The sequence below is a fragment of the Eschrichtius robustus genome, chromosome 16 (genome assembly GCF_028021215.1).
Source record: "Eschrichtius robustus isolate mEscRob2 chromosome 16, mEscRob2.pri, whole genome shotgun sequence".
Taxonomy (NCBI): domain Eukaryota; kingdom Metazoa; phylum Chordata; class Mammalia; order Artiodactyla; family Eschrichtiidae; genus Eschrichtius; species Eschrichtius robustus.
In genome coordinates, this window is record NC_090839.1 from 53625688 (window position 1) to 53649496 (window position 23809).

Consider the following 23809-nt stretch of genomic DNA (forward strand, 5'->3'; position numbering starts at 1 on the left):
GTTGCTGGAGGAGTAGCAGAACGTGAACGATCGGAACTGCTTCCAGATGCAGAACGCCTGCGGATAGCTGGAGGAGATCTTGTTAAGGACCGTTTGCCCCGAGTTGTTCGTGGAGTACGGGACCTAGAACGGCGGCGAATAGCAAGTGGTGAGCGACTTCGAGAACGCTTGCGTGGTAACAATGGGCTTCGAGACCTAGAGCGGCGCCGAATAGCTAGAGGAGTTCGGGACCTTGATCGCCGGCGTGTCACTGGAGAGGTTCGAGAGCGGGACCTCCTTCGAGTTACCGGAGACGTGCGAGATCTTGACCTCCTTCGGGTGACTGGGGATGTTCTGGATCTTGATCTTCTGCGAGTGATAGGGGAGGTTCTGCTTCGAGATCGCCTTCTGGTTACTGGTGGGGTCCTAGATCTGGACCTTCTCCGAGTCACTAGTGGAGTCCTAGAACGGGAGCGTCGGCGAGTCGGTGTTCTGGACCTTGAACGACGGCGGGTTACTGGTGGTGTTCTGGACCTAGATCGCCTTCGACTCACTGGGGAAGCTCTCGATCGAGATCTTCGTCTAGTCACTGATGTCCTGGACCTTGATCGCCTCCGGCTGACTGGTGAAGTTCGAGACCTGGACCTCCGTCGGCTAACCAGGGGTGTTCTGGACCTGGATCGCCGGTGAGTGGCTGGAGAGGCCCGAGACCTGGAGCGTTTCCATGGGGCTGGTGATGTGCGTGAGCGGGAACGCTTCCGACTGGTTGGGGGCGTCCGAGAGCGGCCTCTTCGGCGTCTAGAGGAGGTTCTGGAACTCTCCTGCCGAGCAGGAGACCTTGAATGGTAACCGGAGCCTCCCCTGCGACGCCGAGTAACCCGAGACCTTGACCGGCTCCGCTGTCTTCTCCGAGAGGTTGACTGAGAAGATCCAGACCTATCTCGACGACGGGTTGTTCTGGTTTTCTCCCTCCTCGAGCGGGAACGGGACCTCTGCAGCCCACGAAGCTTTGGTGAAGGAGAACGGCCTCTCCTTGAAGTTGTCTTAGTGCGTGGAGATGAAGCTGAACGCCGCCGGCGTGAGGATCTTGACTTTTCGGCTGGCTCTGGGGAAGACACTGAGGGACTTCTTCGGCGTCTTGGGGGAGTTCTAGAGCGGGTCTCTGGTGAGGATGATGCAGAACGGCTTCTACGGGAGAGCCTGGCCTTCCTAGTCAGCTCAGGAGATGATCGAGAGCTGCGACGGCGAGGCGGAGTACGAGACTTGGTCTTGGGCTCTGGTGATGACCTAGAGCTTCTTCTAGTAGTTCTGGATTTGGGTGGGTGTTCTGGAGAGGACTCAGAACTGCTGCTTCCTTCAGGCGAAGGGCCTCTGCCTTTGCTTGATGAACCTGATCTGCTTCGTCTTGGAAGGACCCGAGGGACAAGAGCCTTGGGTTCAGGAGAGGAATCAGAACCACTCTGTGCCCTGGGTACTGCTCTTGGCTTATCTTTAACTTCAGGGGATGAGCCAGACCTACTACGCCGAGGAGAAGGCCGGGATTTGCTGTCGACCTCTGGAGATGATCCAGAGTGACTCCTCTGTCTAAGTGGCATTCGTGTCTTAGCTTTAGAATCTGGAGAAGAGTCTGACTCACTTCTCTCCTGAGGCGATGAACTGGGTTTCCCATCAAGTTCTTGAGAAGATCCAGACCGACATCTCTGCCCGAGAGGAGTCCTAGTCACAGTCTTCTGTTCAACTGATGACTCTGACCCACTTCTTTCTCTCTGGGGGGTAAGACACTTATTGTTGAGCTCCGGGGATGATGGAGAATGACTCCTTGGCCTAGGAGTCTGAGGCAGAGCTTTTGGTTCTGGAGAGGAATCACATTCACTCCTTCCCCTGGATGGTGTTCTAGGTATATCTTTCATTCCAGGAGACGACCCAGACAGGCTGTGCCTTGAGGGAGTCCCAGACCCATCTCTAAGTCCTGGGGAAGACCCAGACCTGCTTCTCCTTGAGGGAGTTCTGGGTAAACCATCTTTCATTTCAGAAGATGCAGAACTACTTCTTTCCCTTGAGGGTGTTCTAGGTATAGCATCAAGTACTGGCGAAGAGACACTCTGATTTGAAGACATTCCTGCTTTTTCCACCACATCTGGGGATAACTCAGAACTGCTGTGTCTGGAGGACCTTGTTGATTGTTCTTTCACATCTAGAGATGGATCTGTCTCCAGCTGATTAAGAAAAGGTCCATTCAAATCTTTAACCTCAGGAGAAAATCCAGTATTCATTTCTGCAATAGGGCCAGAGTTTCTAAATTCTAAAGGTGATCCAAAGCTATTCTCTCTGGGAGGAGAGTTAGATAGTTCTTTATGTTCTGGAGAAAAGCGTGGCCCGCTCCAAGCTGAGGCTACTGCAGGGACTTCTTCCAAAGAAGCCTGTGACTGGCTTTGGTCAAGAGTCAAAGACATGGCAGATCTTTCTTCTATTTCAGGAGATGATTCAAAGTTACTTCCAGCCATTTCTTTAAGTTCTGGAGACAAATGGGGCAGGACCTGATTTAAGGATTCTTCAGATTTCTCTACCACCTCCATTAATTCCTCATCTTGGCTTGGCTTAGCTAATGCACTACTTCGGTCTTCTGTATCTGGAGATGACTCAACACCACCTCTTTCCCTTGATGGAGTTCTAGGGGTGTCTCTGAGTACTGGTGAGGACTCAGGCCTACCCTGCACAGGAGGAGGACTCAATTTGTCTCTTGGTCTTGGAGATGATGCAGTAACATCCTCCTGAAGGAGTAAGCCAGTTTTTTCTTTTGATTCAGAAGGCTCCAATCTACTCTGCCCCAGAAGAGATTTAGAGTCCATTGCAGGATATAGGGAAGAATCAGACTGGGACCCGCTCTGCTCAGGAGACATCCCAGATTTCAGCCTAGGACCTGCTGACAATTCACTTCTATCTTGTCTTGTTGGAGATCTGGGTGCCAGCTCAGTGATTGGAGATGAGGACCTGGACTGGCCACCCTTAGGAGGTGTCTGAGATTTGGTCTGCAGATATGGAGATTCAGAATGACTCTGTCTCATTTCTGGACTTGAAGTACCAGATGTGGAGTCTGGTGAAGTTGGAGATTGTCCTTTCTGTTGCAGAGATGAGGGTGGTGTGCAGGACTTTACTCCTGGACAGAGGGAGAAAGATCCAGAGCAACTCTGTGCTGATAAATCTTTAGACTTCTCTTGGGAACATGGTGACTTTGATCCAAGAAGATTATGCCCTGGTGGAGTTTGGGGCTTTGCTTTGGGGCATGGTGAAGTAGACCCTGAGTGACTTTGTCTTAGTGGTGTTCCAGGTTTCACTTTGGTATCTGGAGAGGAGGATCTAGAATGGCTGTGCCTTTCCAACAATCTAGATTCTGTCTTGGAGCATGGAGACTCTGATCTGCTTTGCCTTGGAGGTGTTTTAGATGTCACTCTACTAGGACTTGGAGAAGAGAAGCCAGAATGGCTCTGGATTGGTGACGTTACTGCTTTCACTTTGGGTTGTGGAGATGATGACCCAGATCGGCTCCATCTTGGAGGTGTGCTAGATTTCACTCTAGAAGGAGAAGACCCAGAGCAGCTATGTCTCGAAGGGGTCCTAGACTTCACCTCAGGGTCAGGTGATGATTCAGAACGGCTCTGTCTTTGTGGTGTTGCAGATTGTTCATTTACCTGGGGACTTGTTACAGACTCTTGCCTTGGTGGCGTTCCAGATTTCAGGTTAGGTTGAGGAGATGAACTGGAATGAGTCTGTCTTGATGGCGTTTTAGATTTCTGATCAGGAGGTGGAGAAGAACCAGAGCGACTTCGCCTTAGTGGTGTTCTAGATTCAGCTTTAGGTTGGGATGATCCGGAGCGACTGCGCCTTGGTGGTGTCTGAGACTTTTGTTTAGGGCGTGGAGAGGACCCTGAAAGGCTTCGCCTCAAAGACAAGCGGGATTTTACTTTGGACCTTGGTGAAGAGAGAGACCTGCTCCGCCTCGAAGAAACTCGAGATTTCTTCATTTCTGGGCTTGAGTTGGACCTGCTCCTTCTCTGTGATGTTCTGGATTTGTTCTTCCGCTCTGATGATGAGCCAGACCTGCCCCTTCTTTGTGGTGTTCTAGAGTGAGATCTTCCCCGTCTAACTAGACTTCTACTACGGGATCTTCCTCGTCTTGCTGGTGTCCTAGACCGAGATCTCCCTCTCCTGGTTGGTGTTCTAGAGCGCGACCGGCCACTTCGTCTAGCTGGGGTTCTGGAGCGCGACCGCCCACGCCTGGCTGGGGTTCTAGAGCGCGACCGCCCACGCCTGGCTGGGGTTCTAGAGCGTGACCTGCCACTTCTCCTGGCTAGCGATCTACTATGAGACCTCCGTCGTACTGGTGATCGGGTCCTAGATCTGCGCCTAGCAGGTGTTCTAGACCGAGACCTGCCCCTCCGGGCTGGTGTTCTAGACCGAGACCTGCGCCTAGTGGGTGTTCTAGATCGTGACCTCCGCCTGGCAGGTGTCCTAGACCGAGATCTGCCCCTCCGGGCGGGTGTTCTAGAACGAGATCTGCCCCTAGTTGCAGGGGATCTAGAGTGTGACCTGCCTCGTCTTGCTGACCTAGACCTGCCTCTTCTCTGTGTATTTCTGCTCCTGGACCAGCCTGGTCGCTGAGGAGACCTAGAGCGGCCACGTCGCTGGGGGCTCCTAGATCGTCCCCACCTCTGTGCAGACCGGGACCTACGCCACTGAGGTGACCGGGACCGAGAATGACCTCTCTTGGTAGGGGTTCGAGACCGAGACCGCCCCCTCTTAGTGGTAGGACTACGGGACCTCCCCACTCTACGAGAAGGAGTATGAGAATGTGACTTATCCCGTTTTGCTCGGCCATGTGAACGACTCTTGGATGCAGGAGAAGAAGAAATCTCTCGGCGGGACCCAGGAGCTGGTGTAGGTTTAGGACTTTCAGGGGAAGAGCTGGCATGCCGAGAAACTTTGGTAGGTTGAGGGGAGGGCGGGCAGCTCTCTGAAGAAGATTGGGGAGGTTTCTCAGGAGACTTAGGTGGTGAATGGCCCTGGGCTGGAGAAGCCTCAGAAGGGGGGTTCACTGGCTCCTGACTTAAGGGGGTTGTCGCAAGGGGTTGTGGGGAGCCGCCATATTGCTCAGCAAGGAGCGGAGTGGGAGCAGGTGGTTCTGGCCCTGTGCTGCTCCTTTCCGGAGAGGAGCTAGGTTGAACTGCAGATTTCTAAGAGTGGAAAAGAGAGTAAGGATACGGGTATGTAAGCACCAGAACTTCTGATCACCTGTAAGATCCCAACACCCTTTCCTATGAAACTTTTCCTCTATGCACCCCATTATACCAACTGGTCCTTTTCCTCACCACAGGCTATCACATTCATTCAATAACAAGAGATCACATAACATAAAACACAGTAAGAAACATATGAAAACAGAGTCTACAATCTCAAGAGTCTTCTATCTAGAGAAAAAACATAATGCAAACTAATGTACTATATTTCACAACAGATAACCATTACAAAATGCTGAGTGCAGAAAAAAAGGTATTCTTAAATGGAAAGATAAAGCAGTTTCCCAAAGTGACTGACTTCACCTTTAAAAAATAACTATATTAAAATAAGAAAAAAAAAAGACAAAGATCTGACTACATGATTTATGTGAATAAAACCAGGATGAAGTACAGGAAAATACAGAAAGAGACTAAATTATAAAAGCTTTAAATATTAAAGTCAAGAGCAATAGGAAGTAAATTAAGTTTCTGAGATGATCCAACTTGCAGTTTGGAAAAGCAACTCTGGATAACATGGAAAACGGACAGGAGAGCTACAAATTTAGCAAAGAGCAATTAAAATTATACTGTGATTGTTGAAGTAAGAAAACACGATTAGAATTTGAATTTTAATAGCAAGTATAAAAGAACAGATACTGAAAAGATCTTTCCAAAGTAGTGTTTTCAGACTGCAAGCAGCAACCCAGTGGGTTGAAAAGTTTTAATGAGCCACAACCAGCATTTAATGAAACTGATACTAGAAACATTTTAAGTAAGACTAGGTGTAGTTCAAAAAAATTTTTTTGTTCCAGTTCTATCAACCTATAAGTACAAAGAGAACAGTGATGTAAAACCTATTAACACCCAATAAAGTTTGAAAGCCACAATTCTAAAGGATTTGCAGATACAAAAGAGAACTTTATAAATAACTGAGAGAAATGCAGAAAACAAAACCAGACCTTGCTTCTCCCTTAACTTCACACACCTATCCTGAATCCACAGCCCTGCAACCCAAAGAGTATCCATTAACTCAGGAACATACCTCCTTCTTGTCTTTATCTTTGTCTTCATAAGGGCTGCTAGGCTGCTTTGTAGAAGGCTCTGGGCTACTAGGCTGCCCTATGTTGGTGACACCTGGTTCCCTGGATGGTGCATCTCCCTCCCCTCGACGCCCTGAAGCAGGGGAAGGACTTCGCCCAGTCAAGGTAGTTGTATGGGTTTTAGCTGCAGCACTTCGAGACCTGAGAGAGGTAATTGAGGATGGGAAAAGAGGAAGAAAATCAGTTCAGGGGAGAACAGAAAACCCCCTCCCCAGCTCCCATCCACCTTTCTTCAATATAACCCTCTTCCAAAAAAGCCTTCTCTTACTCACAAGATTCAAGTAACTCATATTGAAATTCAAGTCCAGTTCACTTTGCTCTTTCTCTTCTCAACATCAATCCCCAAAAACGTTCTCCCTCTACCCCTTTACATTTACCTCCCCCAAACCTCCCAAAACCCTCCACCCAGTCCATTCCCTACCCGCTTCATTCACAACTCACCTCTGAGCCCACCTCCTTCAGGAAGCCTTCCCCGATTAAGGAAGCCAGGGTAAGGATTCCTTCCTCCCCCAGACACCACGAACAAACCACCACCCCCCCTATTCTGGCAGTCCATATATATCAGAACAAAACAAAAAATCACAAACAAAAGAAAACAAAAAACAAAAAACAAAAAAAAAAAGAGAAGGGGAAATGTATATGTCTGTCCATCCTGTTGCTTTAGCCTGTCAGCTCCTAGAGGGCAGGGACCGTGTCTTCCGAATGGTCTGTGCAGCGCCTAGCACACCGTGGGCGCTCAATAAATATTAAATTGATTAACCCACAAGTCCCTCTTCCCTCCCTTCCTCCTGGACCACCCCTTACCGACTGCGGGAAGTATCTGAAGAGGAAGCAGAGTCTGCAGAAGTTGAACGGTGCGCCCGTCGGCTCTTGGGAGCTGGTGTTGTACTTCGAGACCTGAAGGAAGACCACCACCACAGCTCAGGGTGCTGTCACACCTGCACTGGGTTCCCCTTATCCACCCTTCAACCTTTTACCAGTCAGGGACGTGACTGATTCTGCCCCATCCCCAGGTGGCACTCATCTACTCGCTAAGCAAATTCCCCTCTAATTCACTCACCGCTTTCGCTTCTTGTCCTTAGATTTACGTTTGCTCTTTGGAGTAGGAGACCTGGGAAATGAGGCAGAATTATTTAAAATAAAAATCATTTTTAAAGAAACAAAGAAAATGAAAAGTAAAATGGAAAGAACTGAGTTACTGACAGTAGAAGATCAAGGAACTGAGCTTTACTCCAAGAAAAAAAAAAAACCCCAAAGAGCCAGCAAGGCCATCAAGCAATGGCTCACCGCTCCATGTGCCACTATGTTCCCTATGCCACAAAGAGCTCTTACCTATGCTTCCTTTTCTTGGATTCAGATTCTGACCTGTTGGTAAAAAGTAAGTAAAACTATTATTTTTTTATCTAGACCTGGACTCACCAAACCTCTCCAATTATTCCATATATTCCCACCTCATACCTGTGCTTCTTCTTCTTAGAGCTCTTCTTCCTTTCTCGTCGAGGAGAGCTGCTCTCTGACCTGCTAAACATGGGTTCAGAAACAAGGTCATTCAGCCTACCTCCTTCCCTGGCCCACCCACTTATAATCCATCCCCAAAAAGGCTTCTAAAGCACAGAACAACTCCAATAGCACCAATGTGCCGATCTAAGCCTAGAGCTTATTTACTCTCCAAGAAGCGTAGGTACCTCCCTCCTATTATATAGCAACAAACCCCAAAATGGAAAAAACAACATAACTCCAAAATGCTGCTGATCAGTTCTGCAGAGGTACAGAATCAACCCTTCCCACTGAAGCAGCACACATTATTTCTTCTACCAGATGAGACCTGAATGGTAAGTCCCTCTTCCCTGACTTTTCTGACAACTCTCTCCTACTTCCTAGAAATAAAAATACCCTATTGCCAGAGACAGAGAAAAAACATGACAGGTTTGGTCCTCTGGCTACTAGAAGAGCTTTCCAACTAACTTACCGTCCTCTATCTTTCTTCTTTTTCTTCTTCTTTTGCTTTGGGGTTGGTGAGCGAGAACTGCTAGACTCCCGGACAAGGCTGAGGAAAGATGAAAAATGGCAGAGATGGGTGCTAAGACAAACTTTCTTAGACATTTCAATTTCAGAAGAACAAAATCTCAAGAATTTGAAAAGACATAGTCCACACACAAAAAATGAGGCAGAGTGCTTAGAATTAGGAAGAGAAACTGACACTGGCTTCTTGGTCTGTGTACCTGTAAGGTTTGGGTGGCTCAGGAACTGGTTGCTTAGCTTCTCGAGCACGACGCTGAGGATCAAAAGAGCTGCCATCCACATAGGAATCACTGATGCCAAAGGCAGCTCGGAGTCGCTCGTTCTTCTTCTCATTCAATTCTGCCAACTGGTGAGTCTCAGTTACCCTAGAGGAGAAAAGGTCAAAGGTCTAAAGGACATAGAGAACAAAATGCAGAGTCATATTCACACAAACAGCCACGAGAAAATGAAGACAAGAGCAGGGAGAAAGTCCAAACTAAACAGAGAGAACAGCAAAAGCAGAGTGGAGTCCAGAGAAAATCGAGAGAGGGAAACACTCACGCTGGCCTCTGCCCTGGGGTCTCCTCCTTGCCCCCAGGGTTCACATCCTTCTCCAACAACATGAGTCGAAAGGTCGCCACTTTTTCCTGAATTTGCTGTTCCTCGTACCTGGAGAACAAAAGCCTTCAGGGTTAGAGCTTGACTAGACACTCTCCCCAGTCCCAGGTTTACAGTTCCCTCATTCCCAGCAGGATCCCTTCCCTTTCCATGCACACATACAATTTTTCACTCACTGTCACCCAAAGGGCCCTTCTATTAAATCCTGCTCTTTTCCTGTCATCTTTCTTCCCTCCACTGACTACACCCTCTAGAACAGTGGATTTTAAACATGCTACACTCCAGGGGCCAAGAGAGGAAAGTTAAGCAGGCAGAGTTCCAGGTGTTCCTCCCCAAATCCAATCAACAAGAACAAATCTTTCATTTCCTGGGATTCCAAAGTAACATGCATTATATGAAACGGGCGCCACTGCTGAAGTTTGAAAACCACTGCTCTAAAAGGTTTTCTGCCTTAATGTGTTCCTTTTCCAAAATCTCAATTCCCTATCCAACCCATGATCCCTTTTATCCGGGTATTATTCCAATTCCTGTTTTCCTGCCTTTGCTACTGTCCAAGGCCTCAATCCTTAAGTCCATTTACCTTCCTTTTCTCTACCAATGACAACACATATCAGCTTACCTAGCTAGCTCTTGTCTCTTCCCTGGGCTGCTTCCCCACCTCTCCCTTAAAGCACATATTTGCTTCTCAATGGCCCCCCTCTTTCCCCATGTGCCTCCATCTAAATAACTCATAAAAGGCTCCCTTTTATATCCCAGACACAAGTTCCTCATCCCCACTTTGAACTGTCCCTTAACTCCTTTCAATTTGCTAGCTCCTTTACCTCCTCCCCTCCTACAAATCCTCTCCAGGCCTCTTTCAACCAGCCCTAAGCTCCCTACATCCCACCTAACTCCCCCAGCTCTGCACTCACTCAGTGCTTGGCTCTCCCCCAGCCCTCCCTCACCCCTGCTCTTCCATCATCTCCTCCAGCTCGAGGCATCGCAGCTCCACGCGCCGCTTGCGCTCGTGGTCCAGGATGTCAGGATTAGGCCGCTTCACCAGGGCAGCCTCCAGGCGCCGCAGTTCCTCCTCTCCCTTGTAGTCAGGCCGCTCACCCCGGCGGCCCCGCACCAGGGACAGGTTGCGCTGGACGTAGCCGTTGGTGCCGCTGCCCCGGGGCGTCGGCAGCCCGATCCCGTTGTACATGGCCCCGTGCCCGGGGTGGGGCACCACCACTCCTGAAGGGGAGCGGGGAGACACGGGTCAGGCCCCTGGCCCCAAACTAGCCACTTACCACCACCCAAATCCCTGCTCTTCTTCAACCCTACTTCAACATGTCTCTCCACACTAAACCTCCTTTAGCTGCATAATCCTCCTGGTCTCCTAAAAAAACCTGTTCTTCATACTTCCAACACTGCTTTCTTTCCACCAAATCATAGCCCAGCTCTAACAGCCTTTCCCCACAATGTGCAAGAGCCACTCCTGCTTTCACCTAGCTTTCCTGTTTCCACCCAAAACAAAGATCCCATTTCTCCCAAATTTCTCCACTCTATCTCTTTATTCTCCTTTAGCCCCAATATACACAACTGGTATCTTCACCAACTACTCTAATTCCTAACCCCTGGCAACTGACAGAGGCCTCCAAACAGGGCACAACAAACACCAAACGAAGATCTGTGGCACCCAAAGGCCTGCAGTCCAAGTCTAGACTCTTCAAGAACTGACCTAAGCATTTCAGGCTACCCTAAAGGTAGCCAAAAATTATGAATACAATCTGACTGAACAGCCCCTAGATATCCAAAAGGTGGCCCAGGATAAAGGCCAGCATGCACATCAGAAACACGTGAACCTTGGATATGTAATCCTCTTATACTTCACCTCTCAAGTAAGGGGCCATTTCCAATCAACTATCCTGACTGATCATTTTCCTTCAATTTCCTTCCCAATAGGATTTCTCACATGGTTTGGGGCTCACCCAACTCTCACTAGCTCCTGTAAAATATTACATTTTCAACTCAATGCTCTAAATACACCAAACCAGCCTCCTCTATTCCAACTGTCCCCATACCTTCTCTACATTCCTTCCCCTACACTTACTCACAAAACCCCCACTCTTTATACCTCACTTTCATTAATGTCAAACTGTCAGCTTTCCCTAACAGTCCCGTTATCTCATTTCCTAGTTTTTCTCTTCCAGCCCTTCCTTAACCCTCTCAAGTGTTATCACGTGCCTCCTACCAGGTTCTATCCTCTCAATCTGTTCCAACCCCAGCATGACTCTGAAGAGCCCTCTAACCTTAGTTTTACTGATTAGATTTCTTGGCTACGTACACTCTATTCCTTTCTCCAGCTATATGTACTCTGTTTTTTTCTCCAACTCATCCTGTCCGAGATAGTTTCACATGGGGAAATGTGTGAGGGAAAATGATCCCAGGAAAGAACTCAAGGAACAAAGTGGAGAGATTAGTGAAAGTAGAGGGGAAAAACATAGAACTGGATAAAAGAAAAGGCTTCATTTTAAAAATTCTGAAAGAAACATCATTCAAATACCTGGAAGAATGTACTAAAGCCTGCCACCCCCACCCCATACAGGGAGATGTTGAATGAAAGGGAGCTAGCCCAACTCTAGAACAGTTTGGAGCCCCTTACCCCCCAACTCTAAGGCTGGGTCCCTGCCCAATCCCAGTTGCAGACTCTAGAGATCTGAAAACAAAACAAAACGAAATAACCATACTGGGTTAAAGGAATGACAAATGATGCTTAATCTATGAAAGGCAAGTAGAACTATGCAAAGAAATGAAAAATTTCTTTACAGCACAAAAAATCTTCCAACCCTCACTTTTATTTTCTCAAATTTTCTCCTCCTTATTCTAAAGCTAGGCCTTCTTTGGCTCTCTATACCCTACCCAGTTTCTGCTTCCCTTGCAGAATGCTTCTGACCTGCAATCAATTCCTCAGCTTAACCATTCACCCACACTTCCATACCACCTCACACAATAATCCTCCCACTCCCTGGAGAAGGATAACCAGCAGCTGCTAAGCAAAGGGTATTAAATCACAACGGACTAAACAACTTTTATGGAATGAGCCAAAAAAGAAGGGGAAAAAAGAAAACCCCAAACAGAAATACCACAGCATCTAAAACAGTGCTCAAAACACTAAAAGGATGGATGGACCAAGAAGTATATCAACAACACAAACACAAATCACCAAAACCTAAATAAAGACACTTAAACTGGGGTCCGCGGACTGTGGGTATGCAAAAATCACCCAAGCTAAAGGCTGACAGTAAAAGCTGCAAAAAAAAAAGACAAAAAGGAGTTTTTCTGTTGGAAAATTATCACGATGCCCAACTAACCAGACAGAAGGGGGTCTTGAAATTCAGTATTATGGTATTCAAGAAAAAAAACGCACCAAAAAGGGAGGAGAGTGTGCAAGAAAATGGACAAAAGTAATAAGCACAAGAAGCTCAGCACTGGGGCACTGCAGTAGCTGAGGGGACACTAAGAAACCCCAGAAGCTAAAATACTAGCTCAGGAAGAGACGTAGACTCACACTCAAGAGGAAACAACACTTCTTCAATTTTTGACCCAGAAGATATCTTAGAAAAGCGTCTAAGTGAAAACCAAGGCCTAGAAAAGTTGTGCGCCAAATAATGACAAAGTCCAGCGTTTTCTCAAGGAAGGGCTGGCAGCCTCCTCCCGAGCCGTAACACAACTTTGGGGGAGACGATGAAAAAGTGCAAGAAACAAAAGAGCATGTGATCTGCCTTTACATACCTAGACCAAATACGTGAATTTTTTTTTAAACGTTTAGAATCCTTCTCTTCCTAATACCTCATGGCATACAGTAACGAATCCAAACTGCCTAACTCTCCCGGGGATCTAGTTCAACGCCTTCTCTGCACTGCCTGAGCGGCCAAGGCCTATTTACAGCCTTGAGAAATGGGGGAGGGGGCTGCGCGGCGCCCCACAGTATGGGAGGCTCCGGGCCCGATCCCAGGCCCCCGGGAGGGACGGGTAGGCCGGACGCCGGAGAAGCGCGGGGGAAAGGAGCCGGCAGCGGGCCCCGGCCGCCGCAGCCCCCTCCTCGCCGAGAAAATGTCGGCAAAGACAGCTGCAGGAGAGCCTCCTCGCCGCACGCGTCGGGGAGGCGAGAAGCCGAGTCGCGCGCTCCCCCCTCGAGAGCGCGCGCGAGCCCGAGTGCAGTCGGCAGCGCGCGCCATTGCCATGGGGGAGGGGGGAATAAAAGCCCGCGCGCGACAGGAACCGCGAGGAGGGGGGAGGGGAGGCAGACAAGCAAGGACGTCCGCGCGCGAGCTAGGGGCGGCGAGCGCGCGTGCGCGCGGCGGCCTGAACCGTTCTCCGCGCGCTTTGGCCTTGCGCCGGGGCCGCCGCCCCTCCCCCACCCGGCTCGCGCGCTCCCTCACCCTCTCTCACCCGCCGCCGCCGCCTCCGCCCGCCGCCTCCGAGGGGGAGAGGTGCTGCCGCTGCTCGAGTTCCTGAGTCCCTCGGTGCCTGGAGCCGCCGCCTTGCCTCGCCGGTCCGCCCGCCTCAGCCGACACCGCCGACTCCTCGCTTCCTCCGGGGCCGCAGCGGACTCCGACTGCGCCACTCGCACCCCGCCTGGGCCGCGCTGTACGTCAGCACGACCAACTATGCGCGTCAGCACGCAGCTGCGCGCGTCGCAGGGCCTGCCGGGAACCGTAGTACTCCCCGCGGCCTTGTGCGCAGGCGCCGAAACCACACCGGGAAGTGTAGTTTCGTAAGGCCCGAAGGAGGTTCAACTCTGTTGTCGAAGAACTACGATTCCCGTCGGCCAGTTGCGAGGAAGGTCTGGGGGGCGGACCGGAGCAAACAACGCATTCCAGAGACTTTCCACTAGGGGGCGGGAGGACACAGGGCCTAGCGACGCTAGCGCTCTCCTCGGCCTCCCGCCTTCGACCCAGACCGTCCTGGGAGTGGTAGTTCTAGCGTGGCATGGAACCCGTATGTAGCTTCGCCCTCCCTGCCCCCACACGACCGCCATTTTGTCTCCCCGTGTTGGGAGGCGATGAGCCGGAGCCTACTGATACCGCTACTTGGAAGTGATCGCAGGCTTCCTGGGGCGAGCCCGGGGCCGCGCCGCACCCGCCCTTCCGCACCCAGGAGAACCAGCCCCCCAGACCCCGGCCAGCGGACACCCCCGGAACCCCAGAGCCCAGCTACAGGCCCAGGGCCTGAGCCCAAGGCTGAGCCAGGAGGCCGTGGTGTTCGCAGCTTCCAGCCGCTGAACCTGGCTGGCTGCCCCTGGGGAATTATTTTTTTTATGATCTCCGAGTAAGGCGGCCAGGCAGCGATGCGATTTTCTCCTACAGAACCAGGGACATGTTATATACGTCGTGGCCGGGCAAAAACGTTACAAACACCCTTAAGTTTTTCACCCTTCTGCAGAATGTCTTAGGTTAATGGTTTTAAGTCCGTTTTCTTTGAGCCTGAGAACCAGCCAATCTCCCTCAGAGCAGACTTGGAAGAAGTTGGGCTTTGCAGGCAGGCCAACATTTTAACCTGACCTTGGGCTCGCGCTCAGCCGTCCTGGTTATCTCGAGGGTCTTGCACCCTCAACAGGACCCAGCACGTGGCAGACACATAATGAACTGTGGTCCGTTTGAGTTTGTGTTTAATGTTAGTTTTCTTTGTAACCGCGGAAGGATAAAGTCATCTCAGACGCTGTAACTGGGACACCCACCACTTGGTGTAGGAACTGTAGCTTCGATGTACGGTGCCCGGGATGTTGTAATCTTGCTTCCTTGAATTGGGGCAAGTGCTTCCATGAGCTGGATGCACCTTTGGAGTAATTTATGGCAAAGTGGCAAAGCCTGTGTCTTTTCTGGGCCTAAGCTGGTGTTTCTGAGGTTGAGGGTGAAGGTGGTGGTTTCTTAAAACCCACCACCTTCAGTGACACCCTTCCCTGTAACCAAATTCCCAATGATGTTATTCCCTGTATTTACTGAATATTTTGTGCTAAATTCTGTACATGAATCACTGCAGTTAATGCTTGTGACAATCTTCCTTTACTATGGGGAGAACTATGAATTCCTTTACATATCCGCAGCACAGTTTTCAAAATATGAAAAGTAACATGGAAATAATACTATAATCTACAAACCTTATATAGAGGCGTTATCAATTGTTCTGATAATAGCCTTAATAGCAAAAGAAAATTCAAAATCATGCATGTTGCATTCTTAGACTCCTTTAACATACTATAGATACTCTTTTGCACTTTACATTTTTCACCTAGCAATATATCCTGGAAATCATTGCATATCAGTTCACAGAGATGTATGGATGGACTTTTATTTAACCACTCTTTTATTTATGAGCATCTAAATTGTTTCCAATATTTTCTAATTACAAACCATGCTGCAATGAGTAACCAGGAGCATATGTATTTTCATATTGTTGGGGGGTATATCTTCAAGGTAAATTCCTAGAAGTGGGATTGCTAGGGCAAAAGGTAAAGACAAATGTAGTTTTGCTAGTAAGGACAGAGTCCTCTCAGTAAGGGTTATACCAGTTTGCATTGGCAAAATATGGGAGGGCCTGCTTTCCCGCCACCTCACCAACAGAGTACATTTCTGTGCTTTTTCATTTTTGCTAACCTGATAGGTGAGAAATGGTATTCTAGTGCAGTTGTTTTGTATGGTAAAATGCACATAAACATAAAATGTACCATTTAAACTATTTCTGAGTGTACAATTCAGTGGCATTAAATACATTCACAGGGACTTCCCTGGTGGTCCAGTGGCTAAGACTCCTCGCTCCCATTGCAGGGGGCCTGGGTTCGATCCCTGGTCTGGGAACTAGATTCCGCATGCATGCCACAGCTAAGAGTTTACATGCCGAAACTAAAGATCTGGCTCAGCCAAAATAAATAAATAAATAAATGTTTTTTAAAAAATAAATATTTAAATACATTCACAATGTTGTGCAACCATCACCACCATCCATTTCCAGAAGTTTTTCATCCCCCAGACTGAAACTCTGGACTCATTAAAGACCAGCTCCTCACTCCCCCCTCCCCCCAGCCCCTGGTAACCTCTATTCTATCTTCTGTCTCTATGAATTTGCCTATTCTAGGTACCTCATTGTATGGTCAGGCCACTCGAGATGGCTGTTCTCTTGCTCTCTGTATATTCCCCTGCCCGACCAGTGCCTGCTTCACCTATATCTTAAGCACATGACTGACCTTCCTACGTACTTGCCCCAGGCCCCAGCTAGTGATTGTTCTTATCAAAGGGGCAGTGAGGGGCGTGCCCCTATAACTGGTAATTAAAACCCCCCCACCCCTCCCCGCAGCGAAGACTGTCATTATGTCCTGCCCACCGTCAGCTGCACACGGTGGGGAGCTGCTCCGGGACCTTGCTTCAGACATGTAAGATCCCCCCTATCCATTATTATTATTTGTGTGTGTGTGTGTGTGTGTGTGTGTGTGTGTGTGTAACCCAGCTATTTTTTTGAATTTTTGAATTTTATTTAATTTTTTATACAGCAGGTTCTTATTAGTTGGTGGTGTGATGAATTAGGAGATTGGGATTGACATATATACACTAATATGTATAAAATGGATAACTATAAGAACCCCCTATCCATTAAACCATTGATGTCTATGTTGATGACTCCGGGCTCTTTCTTCGTTCTTAAAGCTAGGCAAGTGCAGGCCTTGTAGGCCTGTTGTGTGCAGCCCAACACTCATAGGGTGGAATCATAAAATATCTGTCCTTTGGTATCTGGCTTATTGTACTTAGCATAATGTCTTTAAGGTTTATATTGTAGCATGTATCAGAATTTCATTCCTTACTATGGCTGAATAATATCCCACTGAATGTATATATACCACATTTTGTTTACCCATGTGTTCACTGATGGACATTTGAGTTGTTTCCACATTTTGGCTATTGTGAACAGTGCTGCTATGAATGTTACTATGCAAGTTTCTGTGTGGACAAATGTTTTCATTTCTAGACTCTAAAGATGGACTCTTCTCCAGGCTCCCAGCCTCTGGGCTTCCCCTCCAACCTTCATGGAAACTCCAAAAAGATTTTTTAATTTTCCTTTGAAACTTTATTTGTATCCTACAGTGTAGTAGGTTGACTAGTGGCCCCCCAAACTTCATGTCCATCCGGAACCTCAGAATGTGACCTTACTTGGAATAAAGGGCTTTGCATAGGTAACCAGTTAAGGATCTCCAGAAGAAATCACCATGAGTTTGGAGTGGGTCTTCAATCCAGTGACTGATGTCCGTAAAGGAAGAGGAGACTCAGAGATGCACAGGAGAGAAGGCCATGGGAAGATGGAGGCAGAGATTAGAGTGGTGCAGCCACAAACCTAGGAATGCCAGCAGCCACCAGAAGTTGGAGGGTGGGAGGCTCTGCAACACCTCAATTTAGGACTTCTGGCCTCCAGACTGTGACAGACAAATTCCTGTTGTTTTGTGCCATGCCGTTTGTGACATTTGTTATGGCAGCCCCATGAAACCTCATCCATTAGGTAAGCCATAGTCATTGTAGAAAACGAGAAAATACAGATAAGCGAAAAGTCAAACAGCACAGAGGCAATTCCCCGCCCCCAGAAACAACCACAGTTAACACTTTAGCATCTATCTCATCAGAGTAAGATTTCTAAAATGCAACCTTCTGAAATGCTTAAAGTTCTCCCAGATGCCTTCAGGATAAACTCTCAAACTCCTTAATAGGGCCTCTGAGAACCAGGCCTTTTTGTAGCCTCTTTTCCTTCTACTTGAAGAAGAATCAACGTGCACACCTGCCTCTGCTTGTTCCCCCAGGCAGACAGGCCTTGCCAGTGCCTTCAACCTCTGATTCCCTGGCCTCCTCGCAACACCCCAGTGGAAGCACTCCTCCTTCTGGAACTTAAGCCGCTGGACCACCGGAACCTGAGGTGCTGGTGACCCCTGGGGCAGGGGTGAGTGGAGCCTCTCCCACCTCCACCTCTTGATTTCTGGACCCAGGAATCCTGGAGCTGCCGTTCCACCCAAGGCAATACAGACCATAAACAAACAAATAACAGGCAATTACCAATCATGGGAACAGCAAGGAGGGTGTAAATGGGGTGGGAGGGCAGGAGGTCTAGAAAAGGATCTCATCCTCCCTTCCAGAGGGAGACCAGGCCCCCGCAGGAGGGTAGCTCCCAGGGCTGATGTTGAGGCACACTGGGCCACCTGTGAGGGTTTCCAACATGGTCTTTTGATCTGGAGGCCCCCAGTCCCAGCCCGCCCCCTCCCACAGGCCTGTAAGCATTGTCCTGGCCAGGCCTGGTAGCTTCCAGGCCCTGTGTGGGCTCAATGGCCTGGCTGAGACCAGGTAGCCTCAGCTCAGGTTGAGGGGGGCACACACCAGTCAAGAGAGTCTGCCTGAGCAGCCTCCCAGCAGCACTTGGCCCCCGAAGAAACCTTGGATCCGAGGCCCTGGAAGATGCCCCTGATCTTGTGCCCAGGACAGGACCCTGATAAGGGAAGCCCTTCCATGGACAACAAGGGTGGTCCTGGTCCCGAGCCTTCACAGGCACTGCCTCCTTCCCTGTGGCCGGCAGTCCTTGTGCAACGCGCCCTGGCCCAGGGCAGCACCGTGCTCCCCGTCCCTTCCTTCTCGGGGTGGGTGCGCTCTGTAATTTGGGGGTTTCTAGAGCTTTTAAAGCACTAACTTTATTTTCTTAGGACTGCATATTTAGTCTCTTTGGAGAGGTTAGCAGTTGAGGCTTTATGAAAATTCAGATGAATTATGACTGCCAGATGTGGCACTTTTTTTTTAATTTTTGGCCGTGCTGCATGGCATGTGGGATCTTAGTTCCCCAACCAGGGGTCAAACCGACATCCCCTACAGTGGAAGCGTGGAGTCTTAACCATTGGACCACCAGGGAATTCCCCGGCACATTTTTATTTTAAAAAATACTGAGAAAAAAAACCCCAAGCACTGAAAAGTAAAAGATCAACCAACCAAAATCCCATCACTTAAAAATTATAAAATATAAACATACTTTATAAAAATATAAAGTGGTACTCCCCCAACTGGAACCCTCACACTGCAGAGCCCCCAGAGCCTTGGTGGGAGCCGCTCCCTGGAGGGGTCACAGAGTGCCGTGCCGGCTGAAGGTCAGAAGGCAACATCCATGCATGCATAGTGTTGGCACAAGTTCATAATATAAAAAAAATGGGAAAAACCTAAATACCCATCTATAGGATATTAGTTAAAGTAACTGTGAAACAACCTCATGTTAAAAAAGGGACTCTATTCTCCTGGTTGTCAAGGCACACGTATCAGGCAGGCTGCATTCTCCACAAAGGTAGGTAAGTAGATGCAGAGATACAGGGATGGTGGGTGGTGGACGGCAGATGGTAAGATGAGTGGCATTTTGTATGTGTCAGGGACCCTGGGCCTCCCCCTGCAGGACCTGTCCCCAGGAAGCCTCAGTCTCCCTCCTGCTAGCCCTCCCCAGGACACCCCTTGGTCACTGCCCTCCCAAGCCCAAGTATCACCTCCTCCAGGAAGTCTCCCAGGACTGAAGGCTCCCAGCTGCAAGCTCCCAGGGTAAGCATCTCCTGCCAAAAATGTTGGCTCCAGGGATTCTAATGACTGTGAGCTGGGGGCTACAGACTGAGAGGGCAGGGATTGGACATAAGGGCTGCACTTATAGCTGTGCTTACACAAGGAGCTCAGCCTCCTCTCCAAAGGGCTCAGAACTGTGGAGTCTTTGGCCCCACTTCCTACAGCTAGTGGCCCAGTGCCTCTACATTCCTCCTCTACCAGCCACATGGGAAGCCTGCCCAGGCGCTGGGCGCTCCCTCTCCCCCTCACCTGCACCCACGGTGCCCTTAGTTGTCCCACAACTAGGTACATCTTAAATGCTTTTATTGTAGAGCAGGTGAAAGAGAAAATGAAATGAACCATGATAGCCTCAGAAAAATGTCACATGGTTTCAGTGAAGCCACTGTTTTTCTAAGAAGCCATCATGGGGTCACAAGAGGGAGGAGCGAGGAAATAGCATGCCCAAGTCCATTTCCTGTCCTGGCCTAGCTAGAGGCTAAGAGCCAGAGAGGAGAGAGCTTGGCTCCCTTCAGAAGGTGAGGACCCGGTGCCGGGCAGGGGACCAGGGCGGGAGAGCTGCTCCACCAGCATGTGGGGGTACCTTTGAACTGGCTAGGGGGTGGGGGGAATTGGGCAGGGAGTGTGAGTGGGGCAGGGGAGGGAGGGTGCCAAGCTGCTCCTTCCTCTGCACCCAGCAATCCCTGGAGTCTCCCACCACACTGTCACCTGCCAGAGGACCATCCCCCTCAGGTCAGCTCCAGGCTTGTCCCATGGCATGTTCTCAGGACCAGAGGATCCTGCTGGGAGCAGTGAGATGGGGGAGGGGGGCATCAGGATCCTGAGCAGGAACAAAAGTTCAAAATTGCCTGGTGGACAGGAAAGGGGGCAGAATGGGGGGCGGGGTGGTCAGGGGGCTGCTGGTGGGTGTTCCCAGATGACATGGGAAGCAGAGGAGAGGGGCCCAGTGGCCAAGGCTGGGGATGCAAGTTGGAGGGGGCAGCTGGAGGAGGCTGAGGAGGATGGGCAAGAGGAGAGGGCAGAAGGGAGGGGGCTGGACCAGCGGCTGCAGGAGCTCCCTCAGGAGACAAGTTTCCTGAGGTGGGTCAGGGTACAGGTAGCCATGAGGGCTGACCCCAGGGGAAGCTGTCACCAACCATAGGCCCGAAGGGGCCCTGGGAGGAGTCCAGCCAGAGCTGTATCCTGGAAGGAGTGAGGCCAGGAGCAGGACAGCCACTGGCCGAGTGGGGCAAGGCAGGACATGTGACCCTCCTCCTCTCAGCTCCAGCCTTCTGCCGCTGCCTCCCCTGTGGAAACCAGAAACCAGAACCGCAGAGACCCAAGGCCCCTGGCAGAGCAGGGGTGTGGGGTGGGTGGAGGGAGCAGGCGCTGTGACGGCCCCTGGGGTGTGGTCCCTTTTCGGCTGGGGAAGGGGGCTCTGCAGGGCTGGGGGGAGTCCAGGAGGCAATGGACCCCCAGCCCAGAGTCCTGAGGGGGATGTGAGCATCCCCAGGCCTGCAGAGGGACTCCTGAGCCCAAGGCCCAGCGGGCTCTGGGACCTCCCCAGACCCCCAGGGAGAAGGTGCCTGGGGCAGCCCCGTAGACTCCAGGACAAAGAGCACTTGGGTCTTTGAGGTTAGGACCTGGCCTCAGCCTCTGGGGAGGGGATCCCAGGGGTCTTGGGGGAATCAGAGTGTGTGGGAAGGAAGATGACTAGGCATGTACCCCCCACACACACAGGGGTGAGCTCTGATACCTTGAGAAGATGGTGGCAGGAGAGATGCCCACAGCAATGGCCATCAACATGGTGAGAGACATGTCCCCCCTCGCAATCAGCCAGGCCTGACCAGGCCCAGCCGCCAGCTACCAGGACAAGAACAGGACCCTGGTTGCTTCCAGGACAAATAAAGTCTCCAGGGATGGGGGGCGGGGGAGGGGGCTGCTTCCCCTGGACTGAGACCCCAAGACATCCCCAGCTACAGACCAGGAGCTTCAGGGGACCTGAGGGACCCCTCAGCCTCCATCCCCTGCCAGGAGTCCAGGCATGTCTGGAGCCGCGCTTGAGGAGCCAGAGGGACCCCCTCCCCCCAGACCCTGGAGCCTGTACCTGGCTCACCTGGAAGCATTCCCTGCAGCCAGCCCTGTCCCAGGTGTCGCCATATGTCCACTTGCTTCCTCCCACCAGCCCAGGGGGTGGAGGGTGCCATCTCCATGAGCTGTGAGGAGGCAGAGCTCCAAGGGGCCAAGCCACTGCCCTGAGGCCACCAGATTGTCACTACAGAGGGTGGGGCAAGGCTGGCATCTACCTTGGAGCCCATTCTTTCTGCTCAGCTGGGGGGGGGGCATCTTGAGTGTCCCTGTCTTTTCTCTGGTTCCTGCCCCCCTGTCAGCCTGGGACCCTGAGCCCTACAGTCCCCTTACTGTCTCCATCCTGTGGGGTCACCCTGCCCCGTTTCCCCCATATAGAGAGTGGTTCCTCCGGCCCTGAAATTACTGGCCTCCGGGTCGGCAGTGTGGCCCACTACGATAATAATGGCTGCCGGGATGGCCTTGGACAGCTGGACGAAGAGCAGAGCAAGCCGGAGCTGGCACCGTGGGAGGTCCCGGGGTGGCTGGAGGTAGGGGTCAGGGAGTGCCTGAGTAAGAGGGAGGCCTGGGCATGGTTTGGGGGAGGCACAGGTGAGGGGGAGAGAGGGTAGTGGGACCCCCTCCCTTGGCCTGGCGGCCCCACCCAACTGGCCACCATTGTCCTCCTCCCATGGTCAGTTCTGGGCCCTGCCTGACCCCACCCCCTTCTCTTGCAGGTAAAAATGAACAAGAACCCTAAAATGTATTGACAAGAATCCTCTCCAAGCCCCCTATAGACAGGAGAGCCCATCTTCCTGGGGATGGGAATGCTGTGAGGCAACATTTTACCATTGGGGTATGAACAAAGTCAACTTGTGGGCAAAAATAAAAATTCACTGAATGCACGTGTATTGAGTGCCTACTGTGTGTGCCTGACTCTTTTCCAGAAGTGGGCTCCAGGGCTTCCCTGGTGGCGCAGTGGTTAAGAATCCACCTGCCAATGCAGGGGACACAGGTTCGAGCCCTGGTCCGGGAAGATCCCACATGCCGCGGAGCAACTAAGCCTGTGTGCCACAACTTCTGAGCCCGCGCTCTAGAGCCCGCGAGCCACAACTACTGAGCCTGCATGCCACAACTACTGAAGCCCACGTGCTTAGAGCCAGTGCTCTGCAACAAGAGAAGCCACCCAATGAGAAGCCCGCGCACTGCAATTAAGAGTAGCCCCTGCTCGCCGCAACTAGAGAAAAGTCCGCGCACAGCAACGAAGACCCAACGCAGCTAAAAAAATAAAAATAAATAAATTAAAAAAAAAAAAAAGAAAAAAAGAAGTGGGCTCCAAATCCCAGGATTCTGGGTCCTTTGAGGCCCAGCTCCAACCCTAGCAGCCCTGGGCCCTCCCCACCCCCAACCAGCCCCCACCTGGCCCTTCACCAGGTCTGTCTGGCCTGGGCCACCTCTCAGCCCCAGGGAGGCTCTTTGGGGCCTCTGTGCCCTGAGGTCCTAAAAAGGGAAAAACACCCTGCTTTTCCTCTCCTACACTCACAGTCACACACCAACACTTCTCACACCAGATGTGTGGGATTTTCCACACCCGCCAATTTTCCAGTTTCCTGTGGACACCAACTAAGATTTCTATGACTTAATTCTGACACTGACAGAACTTAGCACAGACTCCACATGTTAAAGGCTCAGTCCTACAATACTGCTCCCACTTCAGATGCCAATCCCAGGTAGTGGGTCCCCAGGTTACCCACAAACTTCTGTCTGACTTGGCTACAGATCATATGTTCCCATGACCTCCTTCTTGGGTTTAATAATTTGCCATAAGGGCTCACAGAACCCAGGAAAACAGTTTCCTTACTAAGATACGGGTTTAGGGAGTTCCCTGGTGGTCTAGTGGTTAGGATTTGGCGCTTTCACTGCTGTGGCCGGGGTTCAATTCCTGGTTGGGGAACTGAGATCCTGCAAGCCCCGAGGTGTGGCCAAAAAATAAATAAATAAAATAAAATTGTTGGGACTTCCCTGGTGGTGCAGTGGTTAAGAATCTGCCTGCCAACGCAGGGGACACAGGTTCGAGCCCTGGTTCTGGAATATTCCCACATGCTGCGGAGCAACGAAGCCCATGTGCCACAACTACTGAGCCTGCACTCTAGAACCAATGAGACACAGCTACTGAGCCCACGTGCCACAACTACTGAAGCCTGCGCGCCTA

The 23809-nt window shown here is 50.6% G+C and overlaps 2 protein-coding genes and 1 long non-coding RNA gene across 3 annotated transcripts; 2 read left to right on the top strand and 1 right to left on the bottom strand.

The window, feature by feature from the left end:
* Window positions 1-3: 3 nt before the first annotated feature.
* Window positions 4-980, top strand: LOC137750401 (uncharacterized; the record flags this gene model as incomplete). The annotated part of the gene is made up of 1 exon (XM_068524767.1): window positions 4-980. A coding segment is annotated over one exon (666 nt), but the record flags the coding sequence as incomplete, so codon positions are not given.
* A 5428-nt stretch (window positions 981-6408) lies between these two features.
* Window positions 6409-13473, bottom strand: LOC137749607 (serine/arginine repetitive matrix protein 2-like). The gene is made up of 11 exons (XM_068523762.1): window positions 13391-13473; window positions 9916-10189; window positions 8915-9022; window positions 8575-8739; window positions 8322-8399; window positions 7811-7873; window positions 7685-7717; window positions 7413-7463; window positions 7157-7249; window positions 6794-7070; window positions 6409-6493 (listed from the first exon to the last, which is right to left on the bottom strand). The coding sequence occupies exons 2-10, from the start codon at window positions 10155-10157 to the stop codon at window positions 7028-7030; spliced, it is 876 nt and encodes a 291-aa protein (XP_068379863.1). The 5' UTR covers window positions 10158-10189; window positions 13391-13473; the 3' UTR covers window positions 6409-6493; window positions 6794-7027.
* Window positions 13474-19972: 6499 nt separating this feature from the next.
* LOC137750536 (uncharacterized) lies at window positions 19973-22504 on the top strand. Its single transcript, XR_011070474.1, has 4 exons — window positions 19973-20069; window positions 21271-21337; window positions 21997-22148; window positions 22335-22504. It is a non-coding gene; the product is annotated as an uncharacterized lncRNA (long non-coding RNA).
* The last annotated feature ends 1305 nt before the right edge of the window (window positions 22505-23809 follow it).